The sequence below is a fragment of the Haliotis rufescens genome, unplaced genomic scaffold (assembly GCF_023055435.1).
Source record: "Haliotis rufescens isolate VD_foot unplaced genomic scaffold, xgHalRufe1.0.p SCAF_4, whole genome shotgun sequence".
Taxonomy (NCBI): domain Eukaryota; kingdom Metazoa; phylum Mollusca; class Gastropoda; order Lepetellida; family Haliotidae; genus Haliotis; species Haliotis rufescens.
The window spans coordinates 60,030,132-60,055,695 of NW_025964112.1; the positions used below are offsets into that span (position 1 = coordinate 60,030,132).

The window sequence follows — 25,564 nt, forward strand, 5'->3', positions numbered from 1 at the left end:
GACAAGTGTGTTTTTGAGTGTAGATGTCTCGGGTATGAAGTAAGCACGGTTTGAATGGATGTGTGACAGAGCTCGGTGTGTTATCATCGCCTGTTGAGAAAGATACAGAGACAGACATGGGGGATTCACAACCAAACTGCCACGACAGGGACAATGATTCCGATAGTCAAGGACATGAAATGGCAGTTCAAAATTTAACGAACTTTTCCATTGATGAAATTCTTAAACCAGACTTTGGTGTGAAAAAGTTTACAGTGAGAATAGGTTCGGCGTTTTCGCCAGTGGACTTGAAGAGGCGATCTACCTCCCCATCCCTATCCCCTGCCCCCCGGGAATCAGCTCTACCACCCCCGGGGAAGACGGAGGTGAAGCCAGCGCAAGTGTGGCCTGCTTGGGTATACTGCACAAGATACTCTGATCGACCCTCGTCAGGTAGGCCGGGGACCCTTTACAGTAATAATCAGTCAGGCAGCAAAACATTAAAGTAAAACATTTAGCCATCTTTCCTCCATTAGATCTTCTAACTTTGTGTTTGTGAATGTACCGGAATATATGTTGTGTTATGCAACTTACATGCTAGATTAGATACATAATTGAAACTGATATATCTTATTGTAAAGTCATGAAATCCTATTCTTCACATATGCCCGTGCAAGTCTAGTCATATCCAGTCACCATTATTTCGTAACGGTTAATGACAAGGGGTATATCGATATCTCAGAAATGTGGAATACATCATGTATTGTTTATAGTGTGATGGTATATGTTATTGATATTAATACATAGTATGGTGTATCAATATATGTTTCGTGTTTTGTACAGAGATACCAGTATGAATTGTTCTAATGCTCATCTTCTTTCAGTCATACCATTATTTACTATGAATTCAATCAATACTATTTACAACGTCCTTGCAATATATATAATTTCAGATTATTACTTTTTTTTTAATATTTGTGATTTGTATTTCAAACAATCGTTCCGTGTGAAAACTAACACTAATTTATATAACTGAAATGCTTTGAAAGACGTGTGGAACATATATATTAGAATTTGATACCATGTTAATTATTCAGTTCTGCTGGAATCTCGTAAATTCGTTCAAGTGATTTGATACCTCTGATTGTACACAGTCAGTAATTGCATTCAGTGTTAGTGTCATCTGACAAATAACATACAACCAAATAATTGGAATGCAAAGTTACTGTTATTGCAATCTAGTGCTAAAAGCATACGGCAATTATTGCCACGAGAAACTGTTACCTACACTCCCAGATGTGAACATACGATCAGATCTTCCTACAGATATCAAATACGTCATTTCTCTACACTCTGCACAAGTTACTGTCGGACACGACGTCATGACGTCATACTTGCCCATTACATGTATATATATATGTGTGTGTGTGTGTGTGTGTGTGTGTGTGTTAGGTTATTACGCTGACGTCTGTCGAGTCTCTGGTGAAAAAATTGAAACATAAAATATAATTCCTATCTTTATGTGTATATTTCGTACAAAAGAATTCTCACCAATGTTGGAAGCTTTTTATTTTATATAATACACGCTGTTATAATCCATTTAAATGTCATATCGTGGCGTGTGTTTTATGGTTAAGTAATATGTAAGTTTTCTTTCAATAACAGCAATCGCGTTACCCACACTTTCATGACAATATGAATAAAACTTCATGCCGTTGTATAACATGTCCTCAACACTGGGAGTTTTTTTCCTGTCGTGTTATATAAGCATTATATTAACGACTGTCAACAAGCTAGAGTTTCCAACGCATGCTGCGGCATCATCTCACGTTTCCCATTTCTTCCCCATACCGTTCTGCCATCGCTACATTTTCGACTATTTTATGGTCGTATGTTTGTGTTCCGCCAAAATATCCAATCTTGTTTGTTTGTGTATCTAACAGACGCGCGCAGATACACAGCTTAATTCCCCTGTAGCATGTCTGTTCTGTGCTGAGTCCCTCTTTGTCTCCCGGGCTGCAGTCAAGAATAAATACACACAACGCAACGCACCAATTGTTAGGGATGTATAAAACAGTTTTATAGAGACAGCATGGGCCGAAATAACCCACTGTGACTAGTTTTGAATTATTGTCATTTCATTTTAAATGCCAGGGATTGCACTATCGTGTAATTTTCAGCTTGAATCCTTTCCCCAAACAAATTGATCTGCCACGTGTGTTGTTTGAACCAATGCGGTTTGATGGAGATGCATGTGATGATCCTTATACGCGCAGTGAACACAGTAGGTTCAGTGGAGGGGGAAATGTAACACAAACATAATTCTTTAATCAACCTATTATATGGATATTTTAGGTAGGAGACAAGATAGTAAATTCGTTATTTTAATATTTAAGTAGGCTAAGGACACCTTCTACTGAGCTGGTGAAATATGAGAGTTTGCAAGGTATCAACCTCAAAGGATACCTCTCAAGGAATCGGACATACTGACTTATGAATCTCTGTACATGAATGCGTATGTGTATCGGTTCAGTGTTGTTTTTTATCTCAAATTTACATCATATAGAATTAAGTAGTTGAAGATATCCATGCACAACTAGATGAACCAACTTTTGTTTGATTTATAATGCTACAGTGTGTGTGTATATATACAGTGACACAAACAAATCACTGTTTTTCTGTTATCAGCATTTGTTAGACATGTATGATGAGTAAGTTTATTTTACCCTCACCTTACCTTCATCTTTTGATGATAAGATCTAGATTTTTGTAGTTTGAAAGCAATTCTCCTACAAAGAATATCCCCAGAATGACCCTTAACTCCTTCATCGCCTTTATGAAGTTATAACAGAAAACTATGTTACCCCTTTGTCTGTTGCTGATGTAGTCAGAGAGAGGGGTGAATGTGTTGTGGGGGTGGAGTGGTTGGGGAAGTAGGAGTAGGGTAGCGAGGTTGTGGTTGGGGCGTAGGGTAGCTTGTTGAGGGTGGGGCGTACAGCAGCGATTTTGCGGGTGGGGCGTAGCGTGGTATTGAGAAGGTGTGCGTGATTAGGGGACCGTTGTTACACCGAGAAGGAGTGGTGCCAACAACTAGTAGTATTGTTTAATTTACCCAACTCGATGTATTATCTGAAAGATGTATAGTCGGGTAACTTTACAGTATTGATAATGCCGAGGTTTCAAGGGAATTTGGACATTCATCATTAATTATTTCGTCTGATTACATGTCCCGACATCACATCTCTGACAAATCTTTCATTTGCAATCATTAAATTACAAAAGTCCCCGTAATCTGCCGTATTGAAAAAAGAAATTAAGACAAGTTCGATGTTTTACATCAACCCATTGTGTTTTTGCTCATGCTATTATTTATTAATCGTTTTTGTCAATAATTATTTAAACACAGTAACCTTTGAAAAATAAAATTCACATTTTAATTCGTTGTTCTTCTCGGTTGTGAACGATACCCCAGTTTGAAGCATAATTAAAGGGTTTCTGCGCATTATTGTAGATTAAGAAAAGTTGTAACAATGTATTGGCTCAAGATGAATTCTGTCTAGTTGTTTGGCAAGTATGACGTTCGACTGAGGATTAAAAGATGATATTCAAATGAGACTAAATTTGAAACCTGAATAAGTGAGGGTGTTTTTTTTAATATCTGACGAAGGCACGCTTTGAAAGAAGGCACCGAACCATGCAGCAAGGAGGCGTAACACATCTCATTATAAGGAATAACACAATTAGTGGTCCCTTCTGTGAATGTTTGAAAACGTTACAGAGCTTCGGTGGGCTTCAAGTTCTGAGAGATTAGTTTTATCTATTTTTGTCCATCGTAATTAACTGCGTCTAAAACAACCCCACCAGTTAATCACAATTGTTTGCAAAAACATATTGATTTTTTCAAAATTGTTGATTAACTTGTGATGTTTCTGATTATTTATTAAAATTATGTATAAAAAAATACTTTGTTTTACTGACAGAGATAAATTGTTTCTTCCCACTCTTGCTGAAACTATTACATTACGTTCCAATTCCAATTCCAATTCCTGCCCTTTCGATTTCAGTAATTCAGTAACATTAAAAAAAAATTTTAAGAAATAATGCAAAACTATTTCATATCACTCAAAACCATTTCATCAATGCTATTACTTAAACATAGAATTAGGAATCCACATGAGTGTCCCGAAGGGGCACAGTTTCTATGTTGTCCTGTTGAAATAGGAAAATGTGAACGTTCATGCATGCATCAGTACCGAAGTTCTATCGAATGCTATAGCTAATGCTATAATGCTATATGTTTCTTCATTCCCAGCAAGGCATATATATAACAAATCCGCTACACTAACATCGAACACGATGGTCCCTGGTTTAGAAATACTGCCACATTCATATCCCTGCAAAGAAAAAGTTATTTCCATTCGGTGAATATGATAAAAACGAATACATTATTACTAAAACCAGTTATAAAATCGACACAACTTTTCTGACAACAGAATCACCATAGATTCACTTCATTCCCTTTTAGCTACACAATATTCAAGAGAAGTTGATCTTTTACAATTCCACTGAACAATGAACACGTGGAGAACTATTTTGCAAGGACAGAAGGGCAACTCTGTGATTAGGAAACTATGCATAGTAATAAATAAAAGCAAAAAACAACAAACAATTTCCATAATCATAAAAATATACTTTATTTTATATACTATACAAAAATCAGAGTCCATTGTACGATTCCGACAACATGTATATCATGAAAATATGTTTATGAATCACTATCAAATACCAGAGGATGGGGATACTATCAATACAGCCAAAAATTATTAAGAACGCGTAACAGGGGTGATATCGTTATGGTATGCCTAATGTGAGAGTTGACAATTTCCCTAACTATAACAGAACTCTAGCAAAAGGCGCAGTTAGTGGATATTTTTATGAATACAGTAAATAATCTGCTCAATGAAATTTTTTTTTTTTATAAATTTAAAAACAGATAGGCAGGCGTATCCAAAATTAACACGGCTAATTGATGGGTGAAATGGCTACCTATTCTTTTAATGCTTTCTGTCAGTTTTGTGAGCGCAGTGGGTGCGGGTGAGTAGTTTGGTGGCACACGTTTACACTATTGGGAATGAGAAGTAATGATACACCAGATCACACACACCTTTTGTCTATGCAACTGAAAAAGCAAATATTTAGCAGAAAATGCATGATGTGCATTCAAGACACATGTAACAGCGCCTCCAGCAACTGAAAGGGCCGAGCAGTAAGACACGAGAGATGCCAATGTACCACGCAATGTGCCCTTGCACCATGTACCCATTGTTGCACCTTTGTTCTTGAGCTTACATTTTATCGCCTCTTCAAAATAGTATTCAAGGTTCTATTTGATTGATGTGAAAGTTGTCGAGTTGGTGGTGTTTATCTGGCACTCCTCGTTATTGAAGGTCCATCTTCAGTATGGTATTTCTCGCTGACTACCGCACTTATCCAACCACTTAATGAAGAAGTTTTGACACTTTCAAGTCAAATATTTCATTTCAAAACGCCCCTATCCCTCCGTCTCAAGAATGAATGATTTGAAATTGACAAACAATTCAATTGAAGAATCCTGTTATGGAATGGACTCGCGAATGTGTCAATCATTCGTGCATGTCCGTGCTACTCGAAGCGACCTCTAGCGGGAGATTTCTGAGTTGACATGGCGTGCTGCACGTGAGCGTCGTTATCGAGGTTGGGGGTGAAACTGAAGTGGTCGACACACTTAACCCCCCATCCTCAGCGAGACTGATAAAACAATAGAAGATTAGTGTGCGTGTTACCGAGATAAAGGCAGATTTTGACGTGTCAATTTGTGTGTACTTACAAGGTCAGATGACAGTAATACAGACCCTATACAACACAAGGGATTATATCACTCTCAGCATTCCTGTGACACAGACCCTATACCACACGAGGGAATATATGTTATTAATATAATTATATAATAAGCATATCCTCCAAATACCTCATAATTGGTTCTGTATCATATGTGTAGGGCTGTTCCACTTTCGAGGGTAATAGATAACAATTACTGGTGCAATCAACCTTACCTCACCCCGTTAAAAACTGTGTATATACTATAATATAATGACAATATACTTCCTTCACATTCATAAAATGACAATATACTTCCTTCACATTCATATAATGACAATATACTTTCTTCACATTCATATAATGACAATATACTTCCTTCACATTGATATAATGACAATATACTTCCTTCACATTGATATAATGACAATATACTTCCTTCACATTCATATAATGACAATATACTTACTTCACATTCATATAATGACAATATACTTCCTTCGCAATCATATAATGACATCATACTTCCTCCATTTTCATATAATGACAATATACTTTCTTCACATTCATATAATGACAATATACTTCCTTCACATTCATATAATGACAACATACTTCCTTCACATTGATATAATGACAATATACTTCCTTCACATTCATAAAATGACAATATACGTCCTTCGCAATCATATTATGACAACATACTTCCTTCGCATTCATATAATGACAATATACTTCCTTCACATTCATATAATGACAATATACTTCCTTCACATTCATAAAATGACAATATACTTCCTTCACATTCATATAATGACAATATACTTCCTTCACATTCATATAATGACATCATACTTCCTCCATTTTCATAAAATGACAATATACTTCCTTCACATTGATATAATGACAATATACTTCCTTCACATTCATATAATGACAACAAACTTCCTTCACATTCATATAATGACAATATACTTCCTTCACATTCATATAATGACAATATACTTCCTTCACATTCATATAATGACAATATACTTCCTTCGCAATCATATAATGACAACATACTTCCTCCATTTTCATATAATGACAATATACTTTCTTCACATTCATATAATGACAATATACTTCCTTCACATTGATATAATGACAATATACTTCCTTCACATTCATATAATGACAATATACTTCCTTCACATTCATATAATGACAATATACTTCCTTCGCAATCATATTATGACAACATACTTCCTTCACATTCATATAATGACAACATACTTCCTTCACAATCATATAATGACAATATGCCACCTAAACTTTTCTTTGTTTTCCTATATTAATTACAATATATTTCTAAATTCAAATCGGCGTCATTATTCCTATAACAATGCGAAGAACACCCATGGGTTAAACAGTCATCAGTTATTGTATAATAATGACACAATGCTATGAGGAGAGTAGAGTAAATGCCACTATACATTTGTATACGACACGAGGACGTACATAACACTCATCACCATTCTATAATATAGGCAATATGCAACGTGAGGGCACTTTTATTATATAGACAATATATAGTCTATCCTACAACGATGATAAAATGCTACTTTATTTGTTAAGCCTTACTCTTCAGCACTATTTTGATAATGACAAAATGCTAACATAGACGTCAGATCTCTTCAGCACTCTTTTGATAATGACCAAATGCTACCATAGATCACTCACGTAGTGTCCTGCGCTACAGACTCGTGCACGTTTTATTTTCTTTAAACTCGGTTACACATGCTTCCATTAATCAAAGCCACGTGAATGCAGTAACAGCAACCAGGATGATAAGGTATCAATCAGTTGGTCATGTTCGACATAAAGATATTCTTGAAAGAGTAGGATAGACGCGGCATTATTCATAACACAATCACTATTTCAATTTAGTTTACACACATGTCGCGCAGTTGATAGCATTGGATTGAACCAGAGTCGAACATATATAGTGCCACTTTCCAGTCTGGGGATTTAATTCAGACTGTTACCTCTCGTGTGACTTGCACGTGTCTCGTTATTGGATATTTGCATTACCGAGTTTAACTAAAAGTTCACCATTGATTTTATCAATTACTATATCAACATTAGAGCTGGGCGAGTGCTGAATTTATGATACGGTGAGCCACATCATCCTTTTACAGGCCAGGTTACCCCTCTTCCAATTGTCATTTATTGCCGTTGAAATGATTTTATGCACATCAGTGTAATTAATAATTATATAGTTTTTCCTCTAATTAAAGCCTTGAATATTTTTCTTACGTGCGTCTCTTTATTATTTCACTGTTTATTCATTCAATCCATCAACGTCTATCGTCATCGTATTAATTTGTAACATATTGACAGGTACACTCAGAAATATTGGACTTTGTTATATATATATCCGAGGCGCTATATCACGTTGCACCAAGTGTACGTGCTCTTATTTTTTAAAAGAGTCACGCTGTACCTCGATTTCATTGCTGTGTTAACGTTAATTAATCAGAAATAACATTTGTTTTGCCCCAACTCAACGGTAGTTTGATCCCACGATGCTAAATGCGGACATGTTATCGTCGGAGGCAATAATATACAATAATCCAAGTTCCAAGTTGTCCGACTCCCCATTGTTCTTTGTGCCTAAGGTTTGGTACCTCCCAATCTTTTCACTGACATTGGGCGGGTATCATCATCATCATCATCATCATCATCATCATCATCATCATCATCATCAAAAATAGTAATAATAATAGAAATCATGACATATTAATACGTTAACTAAATACAGGGCATGTATTCACACAAATAAAAGAAATGTCTTTTTTATAACACAAAAAATAACCACAATCACACAAATCGATTAATACTAATAGCATAACTTCAAAAGATTTTTCATAATGAGAGGAAGAATCTGAAATATTGACTGTTTAACTATAATATCACCTGCATCCACCGATGTGAAATAGTGTAAAAGACAAATATTGTATCACCGTGGTCCATTCTCCACGTCTTCTTTCAAACTGTTCACATATTGTGATCATTACAGACTTGAGATAAGAGGTTGTGTGAACTTGGAATTAAATAACAATAGTGTTTTTATATATTTGTATTGTTGTATTGTATTCTCCTGGACTTATAACGATTGACACAGCACAACAAAACACAAATACATCGATATATAGAACGGATAAATTCGAAACTGTTAAAATGCGATGTGTAAGTTAATCTATTCTTTTGGCATACCGTAAATTAATGTGCGCAGTCATCAGCTGGTAGGAGAGGCTACAACGTATCTGCGCCAGGAGATGTGTATCAGTACACGTCTACTCATTGCAAATATCTTCTTCTGTTTCCCTGCACGTGGGAAACAGACAGACGCAATCAGAGCATCTTCCGCTCTTGCTTGATTTGATTGTTGACTTCAATCGTCACTAACTATAGTCCATTTAAATCTAAACTAGAACTTGGCCCCAATCGTTGCGATAAGGCGTGTGTTTTAGAGGGCAGACCGAGTCAATACATTCTAATAAAGGCTTGTTAAACGAAGTCTTAAGGGAACTATTACTGTGCCGTTAACTTAATGTTTCCTCCGAGGAGATTAACAAATTGTTTTCGGTCTTGTGGGTGCGGGTAGAATAAATCAAAGTTCACCGCCATAGTTGAGGCAAACCATAGCGTTTGTCCTCCGTCACTTTGGGAAGCCGCTTTGTTTTGTGGTGCTACCGTGTACCAAAGATTAATGGGAACTGCAAAGCAGCCCTGACGTAGGTGTAATTAGAGTCGGTCATATTATAGGCAATCAGAAATAATAGATTAGTCAACTGCTTAGCCTATTAGCCCCCGTCCTGGCTTTAATGACCAAATTAGTTAAGCTGCTCGATTATTAAGTCGCAAGTCGGGCTGAAGACAATCGGAGGAAGTACTACTTTCACACCAACTTATTTCTGTGCGAGACGGGGCGTCGGTTGAGGCCTGAACCGAAGCAAAATTGATGACGATAGGCTGTAATTAAAGCGGTCAATACTGGCGGGACGGTCGTAAACCAGCCCCATTTGTCCACTTGCCTCTCCAATCTGTAGAGACACCTGATTTGGGTACGAGGTGCTAGATTAGCACCCCTTCCCGTAGTCGGGCTTGCAAATCTGGATGGGAAAATTGACTCAGAAAATTAGTCTGACTGCAGCCTTGACGTGAGGTTAATATCGAAGATCAATTGTCAAGAAAGTACAACGCATGAAAAATGACTAGCTTAGGTAGGGTGTTCTAATTGGCAAGGGTTAAATCCGGGTCACTCTGATGGACGAATCATGTACACTCAGGCCCAAATCGCTGATTATCAAGGCATTATCTCCCCCTGCGAGAGCTTTCATACAGTCTTCCGTCTATTCTACTAATACTTTAAGCAGGTATATCTTCTGACACCGTGTACTGCGTGGATTGTTCCACCAAACACACACTAATGTATTTAGACTGCTTCTACTCCCCCGCGATATCACATTTCCTATGACAGCTCCACTCATTTTTCAACATGTCTGGCTAATAAAGAACTACATTGAGCTTCAGAACAATGTCACATGCAATGTCTGACAATGGAGTTATTATACGTTTGCTTTTGACATATATGCTGGAAAATGAAGTTTGTTCAAGAATGTGGGCGTACAAAGGATTCATTTTCCTTTAAAACAACTTGAGTCATTGAATTAGTACGGGTAAATGTATCTTTTTGCAATGTCCCAGTTATTACGACCGTGGACACAAGAACAAAGGCGATCTGACGCTGATCTTCACTGTGACGAGCAAATGTTTTAATCACTAGTCCTTCCAACAACCTTCAAAACAGCTTTGTGAATATGTCTGTAAATAGATTGCAAACTGAAATATTTTTTAGATCAAGAGGTCTTTACTGTCGTAGCGTATTTAACAAACCGGAAACAATGTCAGTGTTTAGCAAATAGTTTGTTTTACCATCACACTTCCAATTCCAAAGAAGTATTACTGACTTTATTATTCATGCTAAAATTCTTCTGACATTCCGAGCTCAATATTTTTGCCCTTTGGGGTCTTTGCTTTTCTGCACGAAGTTCTTTTCAGAACATATGGTAATTATTTAGAGTGAGTGAGTTCGATGTAACGTCGTTTTGAAGAACATTTTAGTTATATCACTTTCTTTTGGAAAGGCTGAAGGTGATACATATCGTAACGTTTATCAGTTTGTAGAAACCCACCAGCACCGTATGATTCTGACAAACACTTATCAACCCATTATCATAGGATCCTGGTGCAGAAAAGAGGGGTAACATATAGAATGAATTACCGATATGTGCTAAGCAACGCAATAACTGCATTATTAAAGTAATATTTAAATAAACATTAATAGTTTAGTGACATGTTTCCAGCAAATTTAGGATAGAATGAGCATTTGCTAGCTTGCAAACGGAAATTGTTTCGTGGATTATACATATATGTCAAATATTTTTTTAAATATGTAAGTGCAGTCCCTCCCCACCTCCCCCATTATATTACAAAAGGCTGTGCATCCTCCTTTCCAAAAAGCTGTATCCGGGCTTGATTGTGCTAATTTTATATTCTTTGAAGGTCCTCGATCCAGGAAGACGAAGAAGCGAGAGAGACAGGAACAGCAACAGGAACAGCAACAGCAGCAACAGCAACAACAAGAAGACAAGCGCCCAAGGACAGCGTTCACAAATGATCAACTCCAACGTCTGAAGAAGGAGTTTGAAGACTGCCGGTATCTCACAGAACAACGGAGAAAAGAACTGGCTTTGTCTCTGTCACTCACGGAAGCTCAAATCAAGATCTGGTTCCAGAACAAACGGGCAAAGATCAAGAAAGCAAGTGGAGTGAAGAATCCTTTAGCATTACATTTAATGGCCCAGGGACTCTATAACCATACTACTATTAGTATGCATGATGAACTTATGGACGTGACGTCATAGCTCTAACCATGACGTCATCATGACGTAAACGAATGAAAGGGTGTGAAAGCGACTGTGATGAAAGTATCGTGTATTATGTTTATTTTCTCGGAACACACTTTTCCTTCTTATCATAAGTAATACTCAGTTGTATGTATGCTTTATACAAACAATAGGCTGGATGGACTTTTCATCCGATAACATCCGCAACTTATATTTTCTGTGAATATCTTGAAACGGTGTTCGATGTTCGATGTCCTGCTTGTGTAGTACGCCTGCTGTGTGCTGTGATGTCATTGGAACTCTCTGTTTCCTAATGCTGTGCCGACATCAGATCAAAGTTTCGTCACAACATGACGTCATTCACTGACGTCACAAAATGACGTCATTTATGCTATACTACTGGATTCTATACAAGCACGGGTGGCTGTTCCTTGAGCGTCTTCCAATATCAAGGTATGTATATTATACCTTTCATAAAAATATTTCATGTTCACATATTTTAAAAACTTCAAATTGTTTCTTTCGGAGACATAGGAGGATTATCATTAAATACAAGCGACAAAACCCATTTCATAATCATACTACTCATTCTGATAAGCGTCACAGTGCAAATACTTGAACTAATCTGGCCGTCATCTTCAGTTGACTCATCGCTGTCCACAATAGCCGTGTGCAGATAGGCCGGTAACACAGATGTGATGTCCTCACGTCTATCACAGATACCTAACGTATTGTCGCATTCTTACATCTAGATAGGGATCTTCTATCACGCCAGGCATTCAATCTGCTATCTTCCGAGCATTCATTGCATCCTCATTCATTCGTCAATGATCTGTACAGCGACGATTCAGCTGAATCTAAACTACCGGGTGTAAAAAGGTATATACCCTTGTTTGATGGTGGTTAAAATGAAAAAGAAACAAGACATTGTTATTCTATGGTGATGTTTTTTATACGGGTATCATAGGTGTGGTTTGGACTTCAGTTTGTAATGTTCAGGCTAGCAACGTTTTGATAAAAAAAATTAAATTTTTTAGTCAATCCAGTTTTCAGGATCTTTGAATCCTGGAAATATATATTTGCAAACTGAATATCGCAATGATACAATGATAGTAACATCATGTATCAACTGCGTTGAGTTTGGATGTATGTGTTTGACATGAAACTAACCTGAAGACATGACACTTTTGATGGATAACGACTTTTCTATTGTTTGTAAAGACGTGTCAGGGCTGATGAACGGGCAAGAAGTCCTGAAACGTCCTTGCAAATAGTGAAGTCAATATGCATAAACACGTCGTGTGATCAATGTCCTTGGAAGCTCTATATGCCTGTCAAAGATTGGGAAGCATCCAGTATGGACGATATGTTTTCAACCAACGTCAGCCAATATCTTTTTTTGTGAATACGTGTAATACGAGTATAAGTCTCAACTGTCGTGTCCCGAATGTAGCTTTAAAATTCTGTGATTAATGCCCTGTGTACCACCAACCTGTCTGCATGTGATGATGGTACTCATTTATGGTAAGGTTAAAGTAAACGATAAAACCCTGAGTTTCAGACAATTGCAATATTTTTTTAAGTTCATTTAAAGTTGCTTGGACTGCCAACTGTCCCCAGTATTGTACCTCTATAATACATGCGCGTATTCAGAGTCCCCGCACACACACACAACACACCACCACTCCTTTTTTAAGCATACTATTCGTTGTTTCTTGTTTAACGCTGCATTCTGCAACATTCGAGCTGTATGACGGCATTCTCAAAATAATCGAGTTTGGGCCAGACAATCCAGTGAGCACCATGAGCATCTGTTTACGCAATTGGGATGCGATACCATGCATCAACCAAGTCAGCGAGCCTTACCCGACCCCGTTAGTCACCTCTTTCGACTAGGATGGGTTGCTGCAGACCTATTCTAAAACATCTAAATCTAAATCATTTTAACACTAGACTAATATTCCTAGTACCAAACGCAATCTTTTTCCGTATAATGTGCAATGAGCTATCACTTTTTCCGAAACCTTTTCGCACTGATCATACCAGTGTCCAGTATTGAGTATTGCACACATAGCACGTTACACATGGGAGGTCAGGTAGTATCACATCCTAATTTGGAGATATCTCTGTAGTATCTGTAAGAAGTGTACAGATGGCAGGAGATCATACGACGGCGATAACCCTCTGTCACATTGTCATATGTATCAATCAGACTGCACGTACCACACATGCAGTCGATAGCCACACTGTGACACGGGTCTGCTTCACTGCACGTATAAAGAGGGTCAAGAAATACCAGATAATTTTCACATGATTTTTAACTGCGAATTATTATCCCCGCCACGAAGTGGAAGGGGATATAGGAATGGATGTTGTCCGTCCTTCGTTTCGTTTTCGGAGCAGAACTAAAAAAAACAACATGAGAGATATCTTAACCAAACTTGGCACCTATATAGGTCTAGTGCAGTCTGTCTTACAGAACCTGATACAAATATATCAGTTACAGGCCATGCGAGTCTATAATGTTTGGCAAGTCTAGATTTCTACAGTATCTGAATATGAAGAGAGTCTCTGGGCTCCTTTTTATTAATTTTTTATTAAGATAATTTGACAACTTATTTTCTGTACGATATGTTCATTTCAGAGACTAGATGTAAGTCTAAGGTCTTGTGTAGAATTGTGCCTTTTGATAGTTTGGGTTTTTTGAAAAAATTTCGAATTTCCAAGGCAACGACTTTGACTTAGACTGAAAATGTCGTTAGCGCTCCACACAACCGGACATGTCATATTGGCGGGGGATATGACTGTTATATGCTTGTTATTTATAATAACCAGTGTACGGTAGGGAAACTTATAATAAACGGAACAGCGCATACAGTTTAATCAGACTCTGGCTGTGAACAATTACGGTCATTGTGAATTTTGACTTTTCTGTATATTACCATTGGGATTCTTTCAGTGCATGCACATTCTTAATGTAAATAGATGTACCCACTTCATAATATTTTGTCAATGCGAATTAATATCTCTCTGATTTGTTTGTTTGTAGTGGCACGTTCATCAGCTGTCCCTCGTGCTGCTCGAACCACCAGCCTCCACTGCCGGTATGTGTGCTTGCGTTATCTCTATGGTGGCGGAGCTCCACAGTCCTGACTTGCTACATGCTGCTGATCACATCTCTTATACCAGCACAGGTATACTATAGTGCTGTCGATGGCGCCACCCTCATACCATCTATAGGTTTTGTATGGGATGATGTGAATAATGAGGAATAATCAGCTTGGAGAATAGTTTTAAATATTACGTTTTTCCAGATTGTTCAGAAATATTGTAGTTCCATATGAAAGCATATTTATTTGATAAATATATTTAATATTGATGCTGAAAAATTATGAATAAACTGACGAGTAAAATAAACTTCATTGGTCAGTCAGTCCCTGATGTTGTATGAAAGCATATTTATTTGATAAATATATTTAATATTTATGTTGAAAAATTATGAATAAACTGACGAGTAAAATAAACTTAATTGGTCAGTCAGTCCCTGATGTTGTATGAAAGCATATTTATTTGATAAATATATTTAATATTTATGTTGAAAAATTATGAATAAACTGACGAGTAAAATAAACTTAATTGGTCAGCCAGTTCCTGATGTTGTGATAAGATTGTAGAGATATGCCATTTACAATTTAACACTTGACATGTGGAAATATATAATGTAATAACACAGTGGTTAACATTTAGAAATATATTTCGTGAGTGTCCTATGAGAAACTTGTGGATAGAAACTACAGAATAACACCATGATTGATATGTGGATATATGTTGCATGAGTGTACCATGCCACTGGCTAGCACGTGGAAATTAACGACGAAATGATATCATTAATAACAGGTGAAACGTATCGTGTAATGGTACCATGATTGACATGTTGAAATATATTACTTGAGGGTAACATGGTTTACACGTGGAAATTAACGACGGAATGATATCATGAATAACAGGTGAAACGTATCGTGTAATGGTACCATGATTGACATGTTGAAATATATTACTTGAGGGTAACATGGTTAACACGAGAAAATTAACGACGGAATGATTATCAGGTGGAATTTAGTGGCGTGAGTGTACTAAGACAAAGGTGAAAAATATCACGTATAAATACTATGAATCACATATAGAAATGACTAGTGCTATTTAGTTGTTTCAAGTTTATAAAGTATATGTACAATGCATAGATACAAGTTATATGTATAATGTATGGGTAACATGACAACTGGGCCGATGGTAGATGCTAGATGTTTATCATTCCCTGGAGATGGGATGCTGAGTACGGATGCTGCAGGACACCAGGTACATACACATTGCAATGTTTCCATTGATAACACCGTGTCACAGTGTCGGCTGGGGTGCATGTCTCGTGCTGTGGTTGATACATCGCGTTCTCCACGCTCTTATCACACACAGATGATGTACGTGTAGGTTGACATGTTAATACTGATTGTCTTGTCATACACATTTCAATTATGAGAGATAAAAGATCTCATCAAGGCTACCAAATAGAAATTGACCCAGACGAAAGTAATACATCTTTACTACTGGTTTAACACGTTATTGGTTCCCGGGGTGGTGTGGTAGCCTTGTTCTTAAAGCGTTTGTTCAACACGTCGAAGACCTGGGTTCGATTCGCTTGAGTAAAACATGCTGAGCTAATTATTGTGTCCATCAAAGTATCATTTTGCCTCAGGTTTAAAAAAACAAACATTTCTTACACCCGGTGTCCTGAATAGAAATGGGTTTTGGGTACAACAATAATTTTTAACACTGAGAAAAGAGTGTGATTTGTAGTTAAATCACAGAAACAATATCGAAAGAATATAATATATAATTTGGACTTTATTTTACGAAAACAGTTATATTTTTGAAATGCTGAATCTGCGGATCTGATTTTTGTTCGTCCCGCTTACCACACTGGCGAGCCCGAATAAACCCTAGATAGACCCCGAAGCCGTCGTACCAAACAGAACACAAATTATTGGCTCCTCGTGTCTTGAATGTCCCTACGTGCCTTTTCATGTCTCTGTAACCCGGGATAGAATAGGTCTTCAGCAACCCATGCTTGTCGTAAAAGGCTCGCTGACGAGGTTGATGCATGTCATCGATCCCAATTGCGTGGATCGATGATCATGCTATCAATCACTAGATTGACTGGTCCAGACTCTAATTTTTACCGACCACCGTCCTTTAGCTGGAATATTGCTGAATGCAGCGTTAAACAACAAACAAACAAACAAACAAACAAACAAATCATGTTTCTGTGACGTATGTGCAATGACAGGCTATCATTGTTTTACAGGGATGAGGCACCTGCTACACGGTGGTATACCCTGAAGTGACAGTCCGTGTCGGGGTGAAGCAAAAGCACCGATTTGGAACACGCGCGATACACAGAAAAACACAGGTCTGACCGTTAGTACCCCAGTAAAGCAAGAGGATCGGTATGGATCACAACATGACAAGGAATCATCCGAGAGTCTAACGAATGTTCATATATACCTTCCGGAACACGTATTATGCCACTTCCTTATAATGAATTCAATTACTTTCTTCGTACAAGTGCTGAACTGTCTATAGTATAAGAAACGTATGAATGTATCTGACATGTAAACAATCGGTAATATAGATATTAATAGATTCGAACTCTATTGATTTGTCAAAATGGGACAAATGTTGGTTACACAGACGTAACAGAAACATCATCCAGTTTGCAGATGATGTTAATCCTCGAGTTATGATCACATGCCGTCTTATCAGCATCATGTGGAAGACATAGAATGCAAAACGCTTTCATTGACATCAAAACTCCTCTCTTCAGGTAACTTTTATGTGCAGCGTGAAGCGCTTCACTAACAGCTCATGTCAACTATCCTTTTCAAAGCAATATAAACATAACACGTCAACACGTGACCGTGCATTCCCTTGTCAAACGTTTTCTGATCGCGCAATGGCGTAATTCACCAAGGATATTTATACCTGAACTTCTACAATGTCAAATGAAAGCAATTTGGGAGATACATATTGGACAAGTGAAACATTTAATATTCTGATTTACGTATTTCAAAGTAAATCTTTAATGGTTTCGCCAAACATTGCATTTACGTTAAGAGTGACGTCACGTTTGTATAGGCAGTCACGTGCTTGTTGCAGAGTCAACATAACTAATTGTTCGCGCATGTGTTTATCATGTATGCTCCTGAAGTCTGTTTTATGCTTTCATGTGTAACTATTTATTATAGCAAATATTGTCATTTGAAAAGAATAAACCACCATTTAATGGAGCATCGTTGTTTCTTTACCTATAATTTCTTTAGAAAGATGAAGGACAACTTATTGTCCATGAAGAGTACCTGACAGAAGGTGTGTTTGTCTTTACGCCGCTTTTAACAGCACTGGAGCAATATCACGGCAGAGGACACCAGATATGGGCTTCGCATATTGTAATCATATGGGGATTTGTACCGCGGCCTTCGGCGTCACGAGCAAACGCCTTTACCACGAGTCCACCCTACCCTTCCTGTGTTCATGTTATGTACAGAATTTGACCCTACAGAAATACCTTACGTCACAATTTCTGTGACGTAATTATCAATCATGTTTATTTGTGATAAGTGCTCGTCCTTCGTCTATCAGCCAGTCCAACAGTTTGGTGTTTGGTGCAGTAGAATCGACCAATCATACCAACGGTGTAATGAAAAACCCTATTCCGCCACATACTCTTGCCCTATAATTCTTTCCAACTCAAGGGTAGCTGTCGTGTTTCCAAACCCTCCTTGGACGTCTGTAGAATTTTCGACTCCAGATTCTCTTGGACATCTGCAGTGTTTCCATTTTACCTCTTTGACACCTCTATTATGTCCGATTTACCAAGGCACCATTTACTTCATTGGCATTTGTATTAATTCCAACTTACCTTGGACATCTGCAGTGTCTCCATTTTACCTCTTTGACACCTCTATTATGTCCGATTTACCAAGGCACCATTTACTTCATTGGCATTTGTATTAATTCCAACTTACCTTGGACATCTGCAGTGTCTCCATTTTACCTCTTTGACACCTCTATTATGTCCGATTTACCAAGGCACCATTTACTTCATTGACATTTGTATTAATTCCCACTTACCTTGGACATCTGCAGTGTTTCCATTTTACCTCTTTGACACCTATTTTATGTCCGATTTACCTTGGCACCATTTACTTCATTGACATTTGTATTAATTCCCACTTACCTTGGACATCTGCAGTGTTTCCATTTTACCTCTTTGACACCTATTTTATGTCCGATTTACCTTGGCACCATTTACTTCATTGACAGTTGTATTAATTCCCACTTACCTGGGCATCTGCAGTGTTTACATCTCCCCATCTGCAGTTTTAGAGACATTTACGTGCATGTACGAGACATGTCTTAACACCGACAGAATTCAGCTGTCAAACAGCATTGAGTGTCATGCATTCTCCAGTGTTAGAGAGAGCGGTCGGGTAGCCTAGTGGTTAAAGCGTTCGCTCCTCACGCCGAAGATCCGGGTTCGATTCCCGACGTGGGTACAATGTGTGAAGCCCATTTCTGGTGTCCCCCGACGTGATATTGCTGGAATATAGCTAAAAGCGGCGTAAAACCATAAACACTCACTCACTCCAGTGTTAGAGACATTTACGTGCATCTATAGCTAAGAAACCTTCTTAACATCGATAGAATGCAGCTGTCAGGTAGCGTTGAGTTTCATGCATTAAGAAAGCCATTCTCCAAAAGTCTTACTTTAAGATTATTTTTCTAAATACTAATGGCTGCATAATATTCTATGACCTTTAAAATGTATCCAATATGTGTCATCTTACCAAAATACATCGCAAAATGCAACGTTGAAGCCAAACATATTGTTATAAACAAACGCGAAGTTAAAGCGCAATCGTGGCGTTATAATCAAATGTTTCCCTTTGACAACACTTGGGTTTATCATGCAGACACTCAGCATCATCACTCTTTGATAGTGATTCATAAGAACATGCATATGATCTAGTCGTAATCGTACACTAGACCCTGCTTTCAGCTTACATTTCTTATGATTATGGAAAGAGTTTTGACGCTTATACTCAGACTGAGTGTGTTGCGTGGAAGAATAGAGATATGTGACGTCACTCACAGATGTAACGTTGTACACATTTGACGGCCTTAAACACTATTTATGACGTTGTACACACAATTATGACGCTATGCATAACTAAAACGTTATGCACAGTTGTGACTTTATATGCATCATATATGACAATGTTTTACATAAGTAAGACATCACACACATATGACGTTATACAGAGCTGCAATGTTATACACAGTTGTGACTTTATATGCATCATATATGACACTGTTATACATAAGTAAGACATTTTACACACGGTTATGACGTAAGTTGCAATATTGTACACATCTGACGGCGGTATACACACATATGACGTTATACAGAGCTGCAATGTTATACACAGTTGTGACTTTATATGTATCTGACGGCGGTATACACAATAATGTCACAACCAGCCGACGTTATACGTTGTTGTGTCCTAATGCACAGGCATGATGCTACACGCTGGGTGACGTTATAAACGTGTGACGGTACACACTGCTGTGACGTTATGCGGGGTGGTCGGGTAGCCTAGTGGTTAAAGCGTTCGCTCGTCACGCCGAAGACCCGGGTTCGATTCCCGACATGGGTACAATGTGTGAAGCCCATTTCTGGTGTCCCCCGACGTGATATTGCTTGAATATTGCTAAAAGCGGCGTAAAACCATACTCACTCACTGTGACGGTATGCACAGGTATGTACATTGGTGGCGTTATTCATAGCTGACAGCGCCATGTACAGTTCTGATATTTCTTATTCGTTATACGCATTTGTGATGTAATGCAAACTTTTTTTGCGTGCACACACACACATACACACACACGTGCACATCCCTATGTTACTGCAACGCGACGTTAAACCCCATTCACATCACCTGATGGCTGAGACATTATCAGCAGTTGTGACAATGTGCATTATTGTGGTGTGGATATCACGTGATGCGCTGACCAGTAAACGGTCTTAGACCCACAGCTGACGCTTCTCTGAGAAAATAACACAACACGAATCCCTCAAGCGGATTCCTCAGATGTGAGTCATCGTGTATACGACATAGGGTACAATGATTTTCCTATTCACTGTCATTGATAACAAAAAGGGTTGTTTTCCCACAGAAAGATTTCAAAGAATAACGAGTGATGAGTCACTTCAGTGACCTAGAATAACAATTATGAGTAAATAGTCCTGTGTACGCATTAATGCGTTTTTACGCCACTTTGAACAATATTTTATTTTTACCACATTGTATCAGATTAACTACATATGAAAGGGGAGGGATAAATGTTTGCTATGTATGTAGAAACCACGAAGATTAACACAGTTGTGACAAACCAATAATTATAATTGACTCGTATCTGAATAAATATCTCATACCGACAGACAGATTGACAGAGACAGAGGGTAAGACAGAGGGACAGACATACAGACAGGCAGACAGGCAGGCAGACAGACAGACAGACAGACATGCTTTTTGTGCTTCCACGCACCCAGCAATATTCTAGCTATATGACGGCGGTCTGTAAATAATTTGGACCAGGCCATCCAGTGACTAACATCATGAGCATCGATCCATCCAATTGGGATACGATGGCATGCGAGTCTGACCATCCGATCCCGTTAGTCGTCTCTTACGACAAGCATCAGTTGCTGAAGATCATTTCTAACCTGGATCACACGCATGCATTCATGTGAATATATGTAGTGCAATAAAAAGTTGCTCTATTACACTATAAACCTGTTTTCAATTTTCGAATCTACGAATCTGTAACTTTCATTTAAACTGGTAAATCGCCTTAAATCCAAGTCGTATTATTGTGTCTAAGCACTCCATGTGTCTCATGGGTATTATCAGGCAACAACAATAATTTGTGGATTATTTCTAAACTTCACTCAGAGAAAACAGTGCATCTTGCAAGGTTTACTTTTAAACTATGCATCACTTACATGACGTTATATCGTCCTATAGGCATGATGCTGAAGCAGTGTTCACGATACATTGCGACATTTGAACTGGATAACCTAAGAGCGGTATATCGGAACGTTGACGTCAACGTCTTCAAAGACATCGTTGGCAAATGTAGTTTCGATATAGCTTGTAGACCATTGCTAGTGCGTGGCCGTCACAGTACTTGGTCTGTAACCTTATATACACGTATCCAGATTTCCAGGGCCACCCAGTCGTTGACACAGCATTATAGTGACCTCGAGTGACCTCAAGTGACCTAATGAGTGTATCATTCTAGAAAGAAAGTATATAGCGTTTTTATCGATTCATGATACGAAAAATACAGGTTCGATTTCACATCGCTTCATCATATTTCCTGGGATAGAAAATTTAAATAGGTGTTAATAAAATTAAATGTAAAGAGTCACGTTTACGAGATGACGTTAACGGATGTAACACATGGACCAATTTCGCGAGAGTGTCAGTTCATATTTTCACACCTTGTCGCTATCTTTTCAATAGGTGTCCCATGAACCGGACAGTCAACTTGACATTTATCTTCCTTTTCAACAGTTCCTTCAAATGAAACATATGGAAATTGGAAAAAAAATAATTTGAGATTATGCCTTTTAAACGCTTTTAAACAATTAGTTTTGAAAGAAAAATGTGTTATGCGTATAGAGGCACCTCACGTCCGATTATGTACATTAAATAATCCCCATTTGTAATACATTTTCCTTGAAGTTGGTTCACTTTGTCGGCCCAGGTGATTGGTTAAGCTTCCCTTTGAGCAATTAAACCGATTTCGAATTTGATGGCTACCGACGTGAGCTCGTTGTTCATGAACCTATGAATTCATTGTTCAGCATCTCGTAGATTCTTACACCAGATAATGTTTAGTAGCATTTTAATTCCGCAGCTGATAATGAAAGAGCTATAATGGTTTAGGACAGTTAGGCTAATGTATCATTCCTCAGCCTAAGGTAAGACATTGTTTCCCGTTCAGATAGTTATCTTGAACTTCAAAATATATACCCCTGTTTTATGTTCAGCCATTAACGCAGGCACTATATTTTGTATTTATACTTTCATCAGATTACTACGCCATATTGCACGACGTGACATATATGTATGCCAGTAAAACAATTTTATGATCCGAGATCATATTATGATGTTAAGGTTTAAACAGGCAAGCTATCTTTCAATCCTAAACCTGTCCCGTCATGCCTTGTCATCCCGATGGCTGAAATAGTTCCCTTGACACTGTTAATAATATCACACTGTGCATATATGATTTAGACATATATTTAACATGAGAATAATTTAACACTTCGGGGTATTCGGGTTGCTCGTAAACTCGCGTATAGTGCTATTATCAGAAAATGAGTTATGGTGACGGGTACTCTTGAGGGAAAGGGTTTCATCAACGCGGAGCAAATTATGATGGACTACTGCGCATGCGTAACAATTTCATCTGTGAGTATAACGTCTCGATGTTTGGAGCAACATGACAAATATTTGTTTTTGTATCGTGAATATCATAAAGGGTGAATTGCCGAAGCATTAAAAGATACAATCTTGAAACGTTGTCGCTTATTTGACAATGGTGGCACAGCGATTCTCACAGCGGGAAAGAAAGTTGCATAAATTAAGTATGAGCTGTTTTGCATCAGGGATCAAACGTGACACAAGCTAGATTCAGTTGGTTAATGTAGTAGCCAGCTGCCGACTTACACCTCGACATTTGAAGGACTTGCGCACTATTGTGCCCCAACTATGTCTGCCATTGATTTCAATGAATACTTCTTGGGGAAATATGTAACTTTACAATTATGAAGAGAAACTAATTGGAATTTGCATTTTATCTACACAAATCAGAGTGTTTTGAAAATTTGTAATATGGAAATTCTGTAACAGACGTGACAAATTCTAAAGTGCCTTTGGCACCTATACATGGGCTTTCACACTTATAATTATCATCGGTTCAAGCAAAAGTAATTTATGAAGTGTATTTCTCACATTTTTATTCAAAGCCTAGTATTATCAACGCCTTACAATGCATCCGCGGACAAATAATATATCATAGTTGGATCTTGTTCTATCCTGATCCTATCAGCTGTTATGGTTCTTGGGGCAGCCAACAGGTGGCGTAACTTTACCATCCAGGTGATAAATAACGTAACACTTTCTTTCAGGAGACAATTACGATGAAGTGTGCTGCATATCAGGAGCAGTTTATTGCTTGATTCAAACATGATGTTTTTCTTCCCATAGAATGAAAACATCTTCAGTGCCTATACACATCAAGGTGATGCATAAATCTGATATTTTTTCAAGAATGTGTACGATCAGTAATGGTTTATTATATTACCCAAGCTTGACATTTGCAGGGTACCCCATTACTGACAATTTTTAAGGTGTAAGTCTGAGTAAGAATATATTACATGTTTTTAAAGCTAATACGAACCTTATAATGTCCATGACAGCTAAATAACATACACGCAATGCTAATAACATGTATGCTAGTCTTACCATATGTAATAATGTAATGCTAGGCTTGTAATGTTAATGCTACTTTAATCATGTTCATTGTAATCATCTATTTATGGTCACAATGGTTTATCATGTTCACATTAATATAGTTATGTTCATGCCAGTCTTATCAAGCCTATTATAGTCTAGTAATGTTCATGCAAGTCGAACAATGTCCTTACTAGCTTAATAATATACACTTTATCCAAATATATATGTGCATAAATATACGCTGGTCGTATATTTGTCAAAGACTCTACAAACTAGTCTGGTAATCTTTACATTAGACTAATAATATACAAGTCATGCAAATCAATTAATGTTCATGCTAGCCAGGAACTATGCACGGTAGCCCAGTAATCTACAGTAAAGTACGGTTATAACGAACACGCTTATAACGAACTGACGGATATAACGAACTACTTTTTTGGTCCAGACTATTTGCTGTAGTTATGCTGTATATATGCTTATAACGAACTACGGTTAAAACGAACTAAAATAAGTAGTCCCTTTGAGTTCGTTATAACCGTACTTTCTGTATATGGTGGTCTGTTTTACAGTACGTTCCTGTTTAGGAATGTCCATACTTGTCTGAAATGCATGTTGCTTGCCCAATGGTGTACATTCTGGCCTAAATTGTCTGTGCCAGCAAGATATACAGAAACATGTGCTTGATTTAACACCATTCAACGTGAAGACAGAGTAAGATGTGTTGAGGCCCTGGAATGACGATTTCGATATTTTGAGGAGAGGGTACGTGTTGATGGAGGAGGTGGTTGTTAGAGACAGGATAAAAATTATTTCGCCACTGCTTCAAATACGCAGTTGCTTTTTTCATGTCTGTGTACGACATTCAGCATGTCCAACGAACACCTTTTTGGGTTATATGTGTTTCTTCTTGTTGGTTTTGTTTGGGTCTTTTAAGGGGTGAGCAAAAAATATTTTTTTGTGGATAAAAAGATCGTTTTTAGGATAAAAACAAACAGTATTGAGGGATAAAACATCAAGATAAATTTGTTTTAAAATCCAACCACCACCACCAACCCTCCCCGACCCCTAAGCTTTTAACCCCACCCAAAAAAGAAAGAAAAAGAAGCCCACACAAAAAAACATACACACATT

The 25,564-nt window shown here is 37.7% G+C and overlaps 2 protein-coding genes across 3 annotated transcripts in view; both read left to right on the plus strand.

Moving 5' to 3' along the window:
• On the plus strand, nucleotides 1–18,130 carry LOC124113535 (homeobox protein engrailed-1-B). 2 transcript variants are annotated; one of them, XM_046473923.2, is made up of 4 exons: nucleotides 1–432; nucleotides 11,446–12,242; nucleotides 14,839–14,983; nucleotides 17,149–18,130. In XM_046473923.2, exons 1-2 carry the CDS (start codon nucleotides 117–119, stop codon nucleotides 11,805–11,807), a joined length of 678 nt encoding a protein of 225 aa, XP_046329879.1. In that variant the 5' UTR covers nucleotides 1–116; the 3' UTR covers nucleotides 11,808–12,242; nucleotides 14,839–14,983; nucleotides 17,149–18,130. The 2 variants fall into 2 exon arrangements, with proteins under 2 accessions (XP_046329879.1, XP_046329887.1); XM_046473931.2 differs by having other exon boundaries at nucleotides 14,839–14,893.
• LOC125372285 (proline-rich protein HaeIII subfamily 1-like) overlaps nucleotides 14,917–25,564 on the plus strand; it is a 14,863-nt gene continuing 4,215 nt past the window's right edge. The window contains exon 1 of the mRNA XM_048381601.1: nucleotides 14,917–14,983. Within this exon, the coding sequence (XP_048237558.1) occupies nucleotides 14,917–14,983 (67 nt within the window). The remainder of the gene's footprint in view (nucleotides 14,984–25,564) is intronic.

What these genes read in the sequence shown, in the direction of transcription:
- LOC124113535 (XM_046473923.2), top strand. Translation starts at nt 117, where the DNA reads ATGGGGGATTCACAACCAAACTGCCACGACAGGGACAATGATTCCGAT. An exon ending in CTCTGATCGACCCTCGTCAG is followed by an intron (nt 433 to 11,445) that starts GTAGGCCGGGGA and finishes TATTCTTTGAAG; the next exon opens with GTCCTCGATCCAGGAAGACG.